Raw genomic sequence first — 14,407 nt, forward strand, 5'->3', positions numbered from 1 at the left:
AACAACTGGCCCATATCTTGTCTGCCAGAGTCAAGACAGTGCCACCTTTGCCACACCTGGGCCATGTTCGGTTCATATGCCTTATGCCATTGCCGACTGAATGCCACCTGTGCCAGCTTCATGCCAGATCTGGGCCAAATGTCACTGCTATGTGGGTACCTCAAAAACTGATTTTTCTTTTTACTGTGGTTTCAAATCTGCCTACACGACAGTGAATGGCTTACTCAATTTGTGAAGCCACTGGTGAATGCCACTTGTCAATTAGCTCAGTGCGATAGACAATGGTGTGTGGTTCCCGAGGTTGTGGGTTCAATCCTCAACTGATACAAATTGAACATTGTAAGGTCAACTGTCTTGTCTTCCTATTCTCCTGTTTGTTGCTCAGAATTGCCTAAATTTGCCCAAAAGTAGCCCGGACCCGACCCATCGTTGCGCAGCAGCTATAACTAGAAACAGCATTTCCTAACGGAACATGCGTGTGAATGCTGAAACCCAATGCTGAACCATGCTGAATTAGCAGAATAAATTGACAAAGACATGCGGAATGGCATACAAGAAACATGTCCATGGAAGGAATTGAACCCACAACTTCATGAGTGGTAACCTAACACACTAACCATATAGCCACAGAGAACCTGAGTTACAATGAGCTTTATAGACCGTTTCAGAGAGTATAAACAAATACAGGTGTTACCAAGGATACTAATTAAGGCTCCATTCAATTTAGTGTAGCAGAGCGTTTTCTAATGAGCCACACCTGTCTTTGTTTATACTCTCTGAAAGGGTCTATACTATGAGGAATCAAAGACTGTCCAATGACAGCTGAATAATTGGAATCAAAAGTCAAGCAATGATGTGAAATGACTAAGGCAGGAATCGAACCCATGACCTTATGATCATTAAGTCTTTACTCTGCCACTCGGCTACAGAGAGCACACTGCTTTCAAGACTGTTGTCATTCATTGTAATGTGATGATGTGCTGCAAACTGGTATGAGTAATCAAGGAGATAACAAACACCTGTAACCAATTGAAGGCGGGGGAGGAGAGCAGAATTCAACATAACATAACAAGAGTTCTTCCCTTGAATTCAAACCAGTGACCTTGGGGTTGACAAGCGGCCACCCTACCACCTACACTACAGTGGAGTTGTGGGGAAGAGGTTGAGACTTTGATGAATGTGAGATTTTTCAATGATGCTTAAAAAAAAAAGTAAGGAAAGTGCAGAAATTAGCCATACCAAGCAAGAAGAGGACTTTTTTGTGACCTGTGACTATTTTTTGGTGAATTAAAATGAATTAAAAAGCACTTAACAGCAAGTTAAGCTGCTGTGAAAAAAAATGCATTGGGCTGAATGAGAGCAGAGAGCTCCCTGGCTGCATTTAAAAAATATTTTAAATTATTATCTAAGTCTCTTTGCATTTTTGACGAGAATTTTAGCCAGAAGACAAGTGTGGCTACAAAACTGGAGAAAATAATTTGTCTAGAGTTTAATTTGCAGAAAAAGTTAAATATTTTAAAAAGTATAAATAGTTAAAAAGAGAAAAGTAATGCCGATAAAGTAAAAAAAAAAAAAAAAAGCTGCACGTTTTGATATATGAATTGTTAAAATAGCACAAAGTATGAAGGACTAGAAGAAGACCGTAAAAAGGCGGAAGAAAATGGTCGAACAGAAGAATATTATTATTTTACTGTTTCTAAAATACTCTGTAACTGCCAATCTCTTGATCCATACAGCTCAGTAGGTGGCGGTAATGCTCCCTGTAGTGGGTTGTCAACTACCAAAAAGACAAAAGAAGTACAAGCAGAAGAAGGTCATATCCGGTTTATGTCCAGCTGTCAAGGCGCAGACCGTCACGTTACAAGTTCGCTGCGCCTACGACACAAAGTCAGAGTGAAACAAACACGGACCTTTACCTGCCAGCGGTCAGTGCTGTGACTCGCGTCGCTCCTCGAGAGGATTCAACATGTTTTCCTTGTCGACGACGGTCCAACCCCAGGTAGGACAGGAGAGCTAAGGCTAAGGCCGAGCTAACGTTAGCAGCGGTGTTGTTGTTTTGGTCCTGCCCCGCTCAGCTGAGCCCGCTAGCAGGCTAAGTTAACCTTAGCTTGTTCTGTTGTCGGCGAGGCTGGTCTCCTCCTTTCGTTTCGGTTAAACAGTTACAAACAAATGTATAACTTAATTACATCCTACTCGTGTTTTAGGTAAGGTCCAGCCCTGCGTGTGAGCTGTTATGGTTTAGATTATCAGTGTGCCCTTAGCTGTCAGAGGGAAACTGCGTCAATGAGAGACATGTCTGACTGCTCATACCTTGTCTGTTTTTAACACTTTAACCAGCTGCTCTGTGGCGACACGGTGATTACCTGTTTTTGACTGCCCACTTATCTATTATAAGACCACAAAGACCTACAGTAACCATAGCAGCCAGAGGGTGCACCCTGCCAGCTGCCTTTGCGACTTTGACTGAGTCTGTTTCATGTATCGATATTTCAAAAAATAATATAATAATACTAATTCACTCTCTGTTTGACCGCAGGTGACTGTGCCTCTCAGCCACCTCATCAACGTCCTCCACTCTCTGAAGAGCTCAGTGGGAATCGGCAGCAGTGCCAGCAGCAAGTCTAGAAAGCACAAGGAGCATGGCTCCGACTCAGAGCTGCACTGTACAGAGGTATGTGTCAGTATGTGTCTAATCTGCAAACACAGGGCTCCAGACTAACTGTTTTCACTAAGAGCACAGCACAGTGGCCCCTAATTTAAGATTTGAGATAGATAGATGAATTTATTTGTCCTTTACAAGGAAATTTGTTTTCACCATTGCGTACAGACGGCCTCGAGAAGTGCAAATTACATTCATTTACATACATTCCCACATTTCATACACCACAATACATAGAGACATAAGAACATAAAACATAAGACATAAGACCCCGCACAAGAAATCTAGGGGCAGAAATCGACTTGAAAGGCAAATTTTCACATTTTCTTTTCATTCATGATCCTCACACACATTGACCTACCACCTGTAATAACAGATTACAGATTTTTTGAGTTGCCCCTTACACATTTCACCAGTGTAAAAAAAAAGAAGGAAGATAAATTTACTGGTTGCACATGCACAATAGATGTAAAATTTACTTGCGCTGTCACAAATTTCAAATGCCCCCATTTAGGGTCAGACTGGAGCCGTGCCTGAAACAGAAGCCTGTTGTTAAAACCATGTAGTGGACTTTTAATGAGTTCACCTGCACAGTCTGTTACAATTAAATACAAGGACTCAACAGTAAATTCTACTTAGGCCTAAGTGTTAGGCTATGTGTTTGTTGCTGAGGTCATACTCGAATATGGTGCTGTACTGAACTACGGTCTAGTGAGATGTTTTACAGTTTAAGTGTTATATAGTGCTTTTTTACTTGAATGGGCAATATTATGCATGCAAGCTGTGTGAGTGAGGGATACCATGCATAGAGGTGTGGGTGTGTGTGTAGCAGGGGGCATCCCATTTTATGTGTTTTGGCCACATGTTTTTTATTGTGCATGGCAGCAACTATTTATCGATTGTGTGTATCTGTATCTCGAGAATGCCCAGGACAAATTTCTCCACCACCTTAGTAGACAATAAAGGCTTATCTTCTTATCCTATCACTGTTGATTTACATACACAAAGACAACAATATTAGATGCACCTCTCTGACCATAATGCAGTCCAGTATGTCAAATACTAATACAACACAAAGAACATTGTCTTGCATTGCTTGTAAGAAAGTGTTTAAATAAAGTCCCAACCTCACACCTTAGTGTTAGTTTAATATTTTAAGATCTAACAAACGGTTGTATTAGATTGCAGTTACACACATGTAATGGAGTGGTTACTGACAATAACTTTGCAGCCAGGGAACAATAATATGTATACTTATGTAAATGTATTTGTGTGTAGTCTGTGTGGAACCTACGGGAGCTTGGATTATCAATCCTGGGAACACAGCAGCTGGATGAGCTTGTGAACTGTATGTTACCACGCCTGAGCACACAGGACACGCAGCCTCCACTGGGCGGTCAGACGGCCTGGAGGACATCCCATCTTTCTACACACTCCTTCTTCCGCAACAAGCATGGTGAGGAATAATATAACAGCTAGAAGAAAGAGTCCTTTACTTTACCCTATTCTTTTTATATTGTATGTAAATGTGCCTCAGCATGGCGCTCACTTTGGTCAAGTTTGGTTTAAGTTTTTTTGTTTTTTATCTCACTGGTACCTAGGGTTGCAAAATTCCAGGAATTTTCAATGTTGTAAACTTTCCATGGGAATATATGGGAATCAACAGGACTAAATCCGAAATTTACAAAATTGAAGGTTGGCCCTTAATAAGTAGGCTAATTACTAGTAATATTTTACTCAACATTCATGTTTTTGTTGTTCAGTAAAATAATTGATTGTTCATACTCTACTCACAAATAAATCTGTTGAAATGTCATGTTTTTTAATTGTATTATTTTGCATGAATGTCTGCTTATGACAAAACAATTTACATGTATGTTTGGATATGATACAGTTTGTTTAAATTACCCCCAATTTCCAGTTAATTCCCATGGAAAGTTTCCAATTTGGAATATTTCCAAAATTCCCTAGCTTAACTTTCCAAGGAAAGTTTCTGGAAATTTACTGGAAAATGTCCGCCCCTTTGAAACCCTACTGGTACCTCGCTCTTACATGGTATCACCGAATGCTGGAGGCTTATTGATCACTAAACACAATAGGTATGGTGAGACTTGCCATCTCTCACATTTCTCATACACAGACTCAATGAAAACTCCAAACCCATAATGCTCCTTGTCATCACTCATAAAGGAGTTCATCAGACCAGCACTATCCCTTTAACCTAAAAGCTACATTATTCATTAATGTAGCTTTTAGGTTAAAGGGATAGTTCAACATTTTGGCAAACTGCCCCATTGTCATAATCCCTATAGTTTTAGGAGTAGGTTCATTACCTTTAATTGTCGGTGCAAGCTATTTTCAGAACGGCGGAGCAGAGCCCTGAGCTGCTCAGAGCTACGCTACGGAGGCTCATGGGATTTCTTGGCTTCCCTCATCAAACTCATCAAATACACAATCCAACAACTCCACAACGCTCTGGTGGACAAGTTGTGACCTGCACATTCACCACGCTATGAGATAATAATGGGACGTTAGGAGACAGTGTTATGTTATGTTTATTTATTTGATATGGACATCACAAATACATTAAGACTGTTCCAGTGGACAGACCAGATGCTTTGCTTGAGTGTGTTTAGCACAAGTGCTAATTTTCAACACCAGTCCATAGGCGGCTAATCTAAAAATACAGAACATATTATCAACAGTATGAGATAAAACCAAGTGCATGACACTACATCATGATAGTAACATACTAAAAAATACAGAGCACAAGATCAGCGAGAGGAGATTGAGTAAACAGAATCATGATCGTAACAGTAAAAATAGTAACAATAAAAAAGTCCATATTTATACATGTGAGCATTGTTGTTTTGCTTTTAACCATGCTTTTAGTCCTCTATTAAACGAGTTTGTGTCAGTCTCCAGTTTCAGGTGAGTGGGTAAAGTGTTCCATAGGTTAACCCCTTTTATTGAAAAGGCAGACTGTCCAAATGATGTTGTACACTTGGGAACAATGCAGTCGCCATTGTGGGAGGCTCGTGTGTTTACTCGGCTTGAGCTACAGCGTCTTTTTATCAGTGCAGAAAACAGGGATGATACACAGTTATGAAGACATTTAAAAACAAGTCTGATATTACAGTAAATTATAAAGTTTTCAAATGCAAGAAGGTTGTGTTTTCTCAGGATGCCGCAGTGGTGCCATCTCATTGGTTTTTGATCCATAATTTTTATTGCTTGCTTATATATTGATATTATGGGTTTCAAAGTAACTTGAGAGGCTTGAGACCATGACGTGATACAATATGACAAATGAGAAAGAATCATAGCATGCATGTAGAGTTGTGCAGCTTTACATGATAGGTCTCTTCGAATAAAACGAAAACAATTGAGATTTGGTTTAACCTTCTTGCAGATGTGATGTACTTGTTTATCAAATTTTAAATTTTTGTCTAGTATAATCCCCAGGTATTTAACCTCATTCACCACAGTAATTATTTCATTTTTTATCTTCACCTCAAACAGATCGTTCACAGGCCTATTGCGAATAGAAATACACATAGAAACAGTTTTCTTGACATTCAGGGTTAAGTGAGACATTTCAAGCCAGTGAGTGACTCTCTTAAGTGCTTGCGTGAGGTGGTCAGCTGCTTTGCTAGCTGTTTTAGCAGATGCATAGATGACTGTATCGTCAGCGTACATCTGGCAGCTGACACCTGGACAACTTAGTGGCAGGTCATTGATGTACATAGTGAACAACAGTGGTCCAAGTATGGACCCCTGTGGTACTCCCATGTTGTTGGTGAGAAGTTGGGATTTTTCCCCATTTACCTTGACACATTGTTGTCTTTCCCCCAGATATGATTTAAACCACTGAGTGGCATCTGTAGACATTTTAAAACGTTTTAACTTGGCCAAGAGGACACTGTGGTCGACAGTGTCGAAAGCCTTTTTGAGGTCCAAAAACACTGTCCCCACAACATGTCCCTTGACCATTAGACCCTTGACCCTCTCAATAAGATAGCAGTTGGCTAATTCTGTGGAATATTTAGGCCTGAATCCAAATTGCTGTGGATGGAGCAGTTGGTTGGTCTCCAAATAATCCGTCAGTTGTATCGCAACAATCTTCTCCAGGACTTTTGAGACTACAGGGAGAATAGCAATAGGCCTATAGTTACTCGCCATGTCTTTGTCTCCCGACTTGTAAATAGGAGCAATTATTGCTGTTTTCCAGCTTTCTGGAAATGTGCTTGTTCTTATTGAGAGGTTCACTAAATAAGTAATAGGCAACAACAAGTCTTTCTGATATTTCTTAATTAAACCCGCATTTAAATCATTAATATCCTTTGACATTGAGTTGTTCATATTTGCAATAATCTTTTTAACTGTATCACTGGATACCTCTTTAATGTTGTTTTGAGTTGTTGTTGTTGTTTGTGCCAATTTGCCAAAATGTTGAACCATCCCTTTAAATAAAGCCAAGCATCCATGGCACCACTTTTTCCTGAAGTTATCTCAGTTAACTATATATTAATTTGTTCTATATGTGTAATAAACTGCAGTTTTTCCTCATTTGCCAGGGTTTTCGTGTGGTCCTGTACCCTTGTCAGCCCAGGTTTTTTCCAGGCAGCATCCTTCACCTCTTCAGTCTGTCTGCACAGAGCTGCAGCAGTGGCCTGGTAAATATAGATTAGATGCTGAGATAAGGACAAATCTCACAGTTAACTGTCAGCATCATCTTCAATTTAATATCGACATGGTATATTTACCTGCAGCAGTATATGTAAGTCAAGGCTAACCTCCCAAAGTTATTCAAACTGTGGAAATAAATATATTTTTAAAATAAACACAATAAACATCCTCTGCTTGTTGTTTGTTTCAAGTGTTGATCCAGAACAGAGGCTTTAAAACTTTAAGGAGCAAAACCAGACGGATGCAGTCGGCCTTCGACCGCCCCGTGGAATCTGAAGGGTTCACACCATCTTTTATGAAAGTAGGTACTTAGAGATAATCACAAGCTTAACCTGCTGCTCAGCCAAATCCCTCAGCACTTTTGTTGGAAATTGGTTTTCTGCCTAGCCCGTGTCAGCAAAAGGCCTACACAATGTCATGACTGAGATAAACAGTACTCTTTTTGGATTTAGTTGAATTGTGTTATCAGATGGATTAGCAAAATCACTTAGATTAACAATTGACTGTAATGTTCCATGACAGATTATAAAGCTCTCCTGTGTGTTTGAAAATATAAAGCAGGTGTTTTCAAGATTACAAAGTGCAGTATAATTACCCTCATAGTAAAGGTTTGATAAAAGTGAAGTAGCATTCTGGCTTATGACAACTACTGACCAGTCTTGCCTCATGCTACAGGGTTTCCTCTCACGTGACAAAGGTGAAGTGGAAAGTCTCGACAGCATGTTGAAGAACAAGAACATACCCGATGGACAACAGGACGCCTTCAAAAGAGGCTTCGCTGAGGGTTTCCTGAAGGCTCAAGCACTGACACAACGCACACAAGGCAAGTGTCAATGGAACAACAGCCCACACAAGTTAACATTATTAAATAGTACTATGTAATATATTATTTTCCTGTGATGTTTCTGACTGTTTAGACTCTCTGAGGAGGACCCGTCTCATCTTGCTGGTGCTGCTTCTTCTTGGGCTCTATGGTATCTCCAAGACCCCTTTCCTATCGGGTAAAGGCTCCTTTTTAATTCTAGAGATGCTTTTTATTTCGTGTCTCACATGAAAATCATCTCCTATATCTTATCTATACCTCAGCATTTGCCCGCTTTACTAATTTATGCTTATTGAATATTTTCATGAAGCCTTAGAAGAAAAGAAGAAAGGATTTTTTTTTGCATTTTTGCTGACAACACTAAATTCTAACTTGCACTACCAAAGCACTGATATTAGATGTAGCTATTACATAACCCCTAATAACAGGCTGTGTGTGTGTTCATTAACCATGCCATGCAGTGTGATTTCGAACTTTAATCTAACCATTCTGGACAGTGCGGTTCCGAACCACATCAGGGCTGGACTCTGCAGTGGATCCTGTCCAGATGAAAAACGTGACATTTGAGCACGTCAAAGGAGTAGAAGAAGCTAAGAACGAGCTGCAGGATGTGGTGGAGTTCCTGAAGAACCCACAGAAGTTCACAGCACTGGGAGGAAAGCTGCCAAAAGGTTGGAAGTGTATTTAAGCCTAGATGAAGCTTTTTCATCTGATATGCAGAAGATACAGTACCACTTAACGGTTTTTATTTTAAATCACTCTATGTTTTCCTCATCTCCTCCTCTTACCTGTCCGTTCTGTAGGTGTTCTCCTGGTCGGTCCACCGGGGACCGGTAAGACCTTGCTGGCCAGAGCGGTGGCTGGAGAGGCTGATGTGCCGTTCTACTATGCCTCTGGTTCGGAGTTCGATGAGATGTTTGTTGGTGTTGGAGCCAGTCGCATCAGGAACCTTTTCAGTATGTTTCTTTTAATTTAAAAAAACAAATCAAATATCATCTTCCTGTTAGCTAAGATATAGTACATAACTACAAGAACACTAATTATAATTGTACTTAAATATTTTTGCCCTGCTGTTTCTCTAGGGGAGGGGAAAGCCAATGCTCCATGTGTGATCTTCATCGACGAGCTGGACAGTGTGGGCGGGAAAAGGATCGAGTCTCCCATGCATCCTTACTCCAGACAGACTATCAACCAGCTGCTTGCTGAGATGGATGGGTAATCTCTATAGTATATAGTATAGTGATCAGTTACATGTTTACATGTTAGCTTGAGCAGGTACCTTCAAGTAAATTTGAGGTATTTATGATATATACAAATGTGATATTCATAAAGAAACGTCCTTGGTTAATGTCAAGCTATTTCATCACATTGATCCAGAAACCATGTTAATCTAATCCCTAATTCCTGCATTTTATTTATGTCCAATTGCTAATTCCTGCATTTTATTTATGTCCAATTGCAAACAAAGAACAGTATTTATTCATGCACAGTTCAGTGTTGGTCAACACAATAATACATGAAATACTGTGTAAAACTTAATGCAAGGAGAATTTTCTGTCATGAGAAAATGTTGCAAAAAACAAACCAACCATAAAAGGAAAGTTGCTGCATCCCAGACACTGACTGGCACCTTTTGAAATTGTTTTGTAGGTTCAAACCAAATGAAGGTGTGATCATCATCGGAGCAACAAACTTCCCAGAGGCTTTGGATAAGTATGTTCAACCTCTGTGTCTCCTGTAAAATGTCAGAGCTTACGGTGCACATTTAGAAATGCCAAGGTTTACGACCTCCACACTCACAGCTGTCCCTCCTTTTCAATGACAAACTATAGACTACAGCTTTGAGGCTGTGACTCAAGAGTTATATGCAGGTCCAGTAACAGCATTTTACTAACAAACTCATCGACCCTTTCAGTGCCCTGATCCGACCTGGACGTTTTGACATGCAGGTGACTGTCCCCAAACCTGACGTGAAAGGACGCACAGAGATCCTCAACTGGTACCTGAAGAAGATCAAAGTGGATCCAGGTCTGGAATAATGTATAATAATTGTAAGAAAGAGTATTTTAATTGCAAGTGAAATCTTATCTGACTTATCTGCGTTTTGCTTTTCTTTGCTGAGCAGCTATTGAGGCCAATATCATTGCCCGGGGCACAGTGGGCTTCTCCGGCGCTGACCTGGAAAATCTGGTCAACCAGGCAGCCCTGAAGGCAGCAGTAGATGGAAAAGACATGGTCTCTATGAAGGAGCTGGAGTTTGCTAAAGACAAAATCCTCATGGGTGAGAAAAGCTCAGCTGGTTGATTCCGACATACCACCCACACTGAATTACATTTTTCCACCATTCTCTTTTGTTGCCTTTTTTTTTTTTTAATCTGAACTCTTCTATTCTTCCTCTGGATGAAACCAAATCAATAATTATTCCCTCTTTTCCTAGGTCCTGAAAGGAGGAGCGCAGAAATAGACGATAAAAACAAGCTCATCACAGCGTACCACGAGTCAGGACATGCAATCGTAGCTTACTACACCAAAGACTCCATGCCCATCAACAAGGCTACCATCATGCCCAGGGGCCCTAGTCTGGGACATGTAAGAACAACTAATGGTCTGGACACCTTTAAATGTGCTTATCCACCTTTGACATCAGTTGTGATGCAGACACTCCTCCGTCTTCCTCCCCCTTCCCAGGTGTCCATGCTTCCTGAGAATGATCGCTGGAGTGAAACCCGCTCTCAGTTATTGGCCCAGATGGACGTCAGTATGGGCGGCCGTGTGGCAGAGGAGATGATATTTGGCCCTGAGTACATCACAACTGGTAGGAAATAGTTCCAAAAAGGCATGTCAGTCATAAAACGTTTCACCTCAGAGGGAAGGATATAGGAAAGACTTTTATTTATGTCACCAGGAACATCAAAAAGCAGCATAAGAGGTTACATCATCGTCATTTTATTCCTCTATAGGAGCATCAAGTGATTTTGACAGCGCTACCAAGATCGCTAAGATGATGGTGACCAGATTTGGAATGTGTGAGAAGGTAGGCAGACCTGACAGGGTCATAGGAAAGAAAATCTGATTGTAATGTATGCAGTTTTTGTTTTAAATTAATATCTGTGTATGTATATATGACATTACTCTTTGTGTCCCAGCTGGGTGTTATGACCTACACCGACTTGACAGCACAGAGCCCAGAGACGCAAGCTGCTGTGGAGCATGAAGTCAGGCTGTTACTGAAGGTCTGTGTCACCTGTTGAAATGACTCATGTAAAAAAAACAAAAGAAAAACACCCAGCTCTATGTATAGCTCTATAGCAGTACATATCCATAGCAGCATTTCTCTCTCTGTCACCAGGAGTCCTACGAGCGTGCTAAAGCCCTGCTGAAGTCTCACAGCAAGGAGCACAAGAACCTGGCGGACGCTCTGCTCATGTATGAGACACTGGATGCCAAAGAGATTAAGCTGGTCTTGGAAGGAAAGAACCTGGAGACGAGATGAAAACCGACAACGATCTCAGGGAAGCAACGGGGGAGTGGGTCAGATTTGAAGAGCTCAGGCATAAGGGAAGGAGGAACGGACTCAGGTGTTGAGCAGTGAATCAGAGGAGTAAACTGACGTGTGCTCACGTGGGACGATGTCACATCTTCATGCTGTCACCTTCATGGAATCTAATCGATACTCCCAGACAGGTAGCTTTGTTATTTGAAACTTAAATATGACCCAACCCCCCCTGTGTTCAAAGGTGAGCTGATGTATGGTTCCCTGGTTCATTGTGTGTTTGATATGAAGGATGTTGCTCAGTGCACTTTATCAGCTGGTGTTGGGAGATGATACATGAATGTTAATACACAACTTAAGTGAAAAAAAAAAAACATGTGGATGAGATTCTTTTTTTTTCAACTTAGTCATGTTCAGTTCAGCCTGTTCAGCTCCATACAAATTCCTTCCCTGTCAGTGAGAAATGCTGAGCTATGAATACCATTAAATGGTTAGTTCAACATTTTGGCAAATTGTCCCATTGCCATAATCCCTATAGTCATAGCAGTAGGTTCGTTACTTTTATTTGTCGGCGCAAGCTATTTTTAGATCGGCGGAGCAGAGCCGTGAGCTGCTCAGAGCTACGCTACAGAGGCTCATGGGATTTCTTGGTTTCCCTCATCAAGCTCATCAAATACGCAATCCATCAACTCCAAAACGCTCTGGTGGACAAGTTGTGACCTGCACATTCACCACGCTATGAGAAAATAATGGAACGTTACGAGACAGAGTTGTTTTAGAGGTAAATTCAGAGACTGCTTGCTGAAAAACTGCCACCAACGGGAACGCACATCAAAACAACTCTGTGTCATAACATTCTGTTATTACTGTATCTCATAGCGTGGTGAATGAGCAGGTCACAACTTGTCTACGAGAGCGTTTTGGAGTTGTTGTAGGGAAATAAGAAATTCCATGAGCCTCCGTAGCGTAGCTCTGAGCAGCTCACAGCTCTCTTCCGCCGTTCTAAAAATAGCTTGCACCGACAATTAAAGGTAACAAACCTACTGCTATGGCAATGGGACAATTTGCCAAAATGTTGAACTATCCCTTTAACCCAGAGAGTTGCTGCGTAGTCGTGGCAACCAGAATTTAACTCAACCTCTCTGCTTGTGTTCATACCGGTTACGTGTCGAGTATATCCCCAAGGTGAGGCTGCTGTACTATATACTTCAGCTTGTGTTGAACTACACACTTTTGCTCATCCCCCTGATCTTGCAAGGTTGGTTTTTCGTCCAAGAGACGCTAGGCGGAAGGCAGAGAGCCTCAATTCTCCCCATAACATGTCATTTAACCATCACCTTATTCAAAAACTGTTTAATACAGGTAAAATTATAGTTCCTCTTTAAATCAGGACATACAATTGTTAAGTCTCTCCATTGCGTCCTTTTGTGTGTAGAAGGTTTAAAAAGATCATTCATATGATCTACTTATCTGCTTCTGTCACTGTTGCTTGTGTGTTAAGGTGGCCTTCTGGGGAATGTACTCTAAGTGTATATTTCTTTCCTTTTGACATAAATAAGTGTAAAAATTTAAACTTCATGTCAGCACTTTGGATGAGTGAACACATTTTAAAATGCACTTTTGCACTCTTCATGTAATTTATTTCATTTATGCTGCGTGTACAGACCTACAAACCTGCTGCTCATCTTCAAAACACGTTAGAAAGACAGTCGAATTCATGGTGTGATAGATATCAGGATCTGTGACATTTGCATCGTTGGTCTTATTTATTAAAATACTCTGAGTTTGGCTTTTGAAAAGCCTCTCTGCAAATCAAGTCAGGTTTTCTATCTTCAAAGGAGTAGATTCGGTCAGTTCCTTCAGTTTATTGTCCACTGGTATCCGGGAAAGACGAGAGTCGGACAGAAAGTTTAAGCGCTAACAGTTCACAGAGTCTAATTGTAAAGAGGCATCCTTGATTCTGAATGTGACTAAGTATTATTCAACACATTTGTAAGTAGTAACTTGTAGTTATCTGTCAGTTGAATGTCTTCATTTAAAATCAGTTGAAGCCGTCATAATCCTTATTTTAGCATTACAGAGCAGATGGTAAAAGTCTTGTCAATGTTGCCACCAGCATATGTTATATAATAGTGTAATTCACTTTGACACTATTCTGTCTCTCAGCCTTTTACTCATGTTTAGCTGTATATATGTTTGGGATGTGATGGGAACATTGTATATAGTTGTATAGTAATGCTTTTAATGCTGAATTGCTCTCTGCTGTTGATTGACAAAAAAAAAATCTCTCAGCAATGTGACAACAGCAGCGCTTAATGAATGTTAGTGCAGCTGAAATAAAGAAATAAAAGGAAACCCAAAGATTTATTTTTTTGTTAACTTGTGTGTGTATTTCACTCATTAGGTCAGGTTACAAAAACACTAGATAAATGGCACAAGGATTGCTTTGATGTGTCAAACCGGAATAGATGTGGAATAATTCTCTGTTCCTTGATAGGTTAATATAGGGGCTGACGGCTGGTTGGGGGAATGATGTCATTTGTAGACTGTGTGGTCCAGAACTACTTGGTTTGTTGGGGTCAATAGGCAGGGCCGTTGTATAGGGAAGAAAGGTGATGATAATTCCAGGGGCCCAGTGCCCAGTAGGGCCCACAAAAACCTCCAGTAGTCTGAATTATTCTGCATAAGACCCTGACTAATACTCATAGTAATGCTGCATTGGCATCAAAACAAAGTAAATAAA

General features: G+C 40.6%; 1 protein-coding gene across 2 annotated transcripts; it reads left to right on the forward strand.

The window, feature by feature from the left end:
• Positions 1 to 1,819: 1,819 nt before the first annotated feature.
• On the forward strand, positions 1,820 to 14,000 carry LOC311000952 (ATP-dependent zinc metalloprotease YME1L1-like). 2 transcript variants are annotated; one of them, XM_083991875.1, is made up of 18 exons: positions 1,820 to 1,999; positions 2,537 to 2,671; positions 3,938 to 4,115; positions 7,237 to 7,335; positions 7,540 to 7,649; positions 8,024 to 8,171; positions 8,266 to 8,349; positions 8,669 to 8,842; positions 8,975 to 9,127; positions 9,254 to 9,386; positions 9,822 to 9,884; positions 10,087 to 10,199; positions 10,297 to 10,452; positions 10,609 to 10,760; positions 10,860 to 10,986; positions 11,132 to 11,205; positions 11,318 to 11,404; positions 11,521 to 14,000. In XM_083991875.1, exons 1-18 carry the CDS (start codon positions 1,967 to 1,969, stop codon positions 11,662 to 11,664), a joined length of 2,163 nt encoding a protein of 720 aa, XP_083848001.1. In that variant the 5' UTR covers positions 1,820 to 1,966; the 3' UTR covers positions 11,665 to 14,000. The 2 variants fall into 2 exon arrangements, with proteins under 2 accessions (XP_083848001.1, XP_083848002.1); XM_083991876.1 differs by having other exon boundaries at positions 8,690 to 8,842.
• The last annotated feature ends 407 nt before the right edge of the window (positions 14,001 to 14,407 follow it).

Source organism: Trachurus trachurus, assembly GCF_905171665.1.
Source record: "Trachurus trachurus genome assembly, chromosome: 17".
Classification (NCBI taxonomy): Eukaryota; Metazoa; Chordata; class Actinopteri; order Carangiformes; family Carangidae; genus Trachurus; species Trachurus trachurus.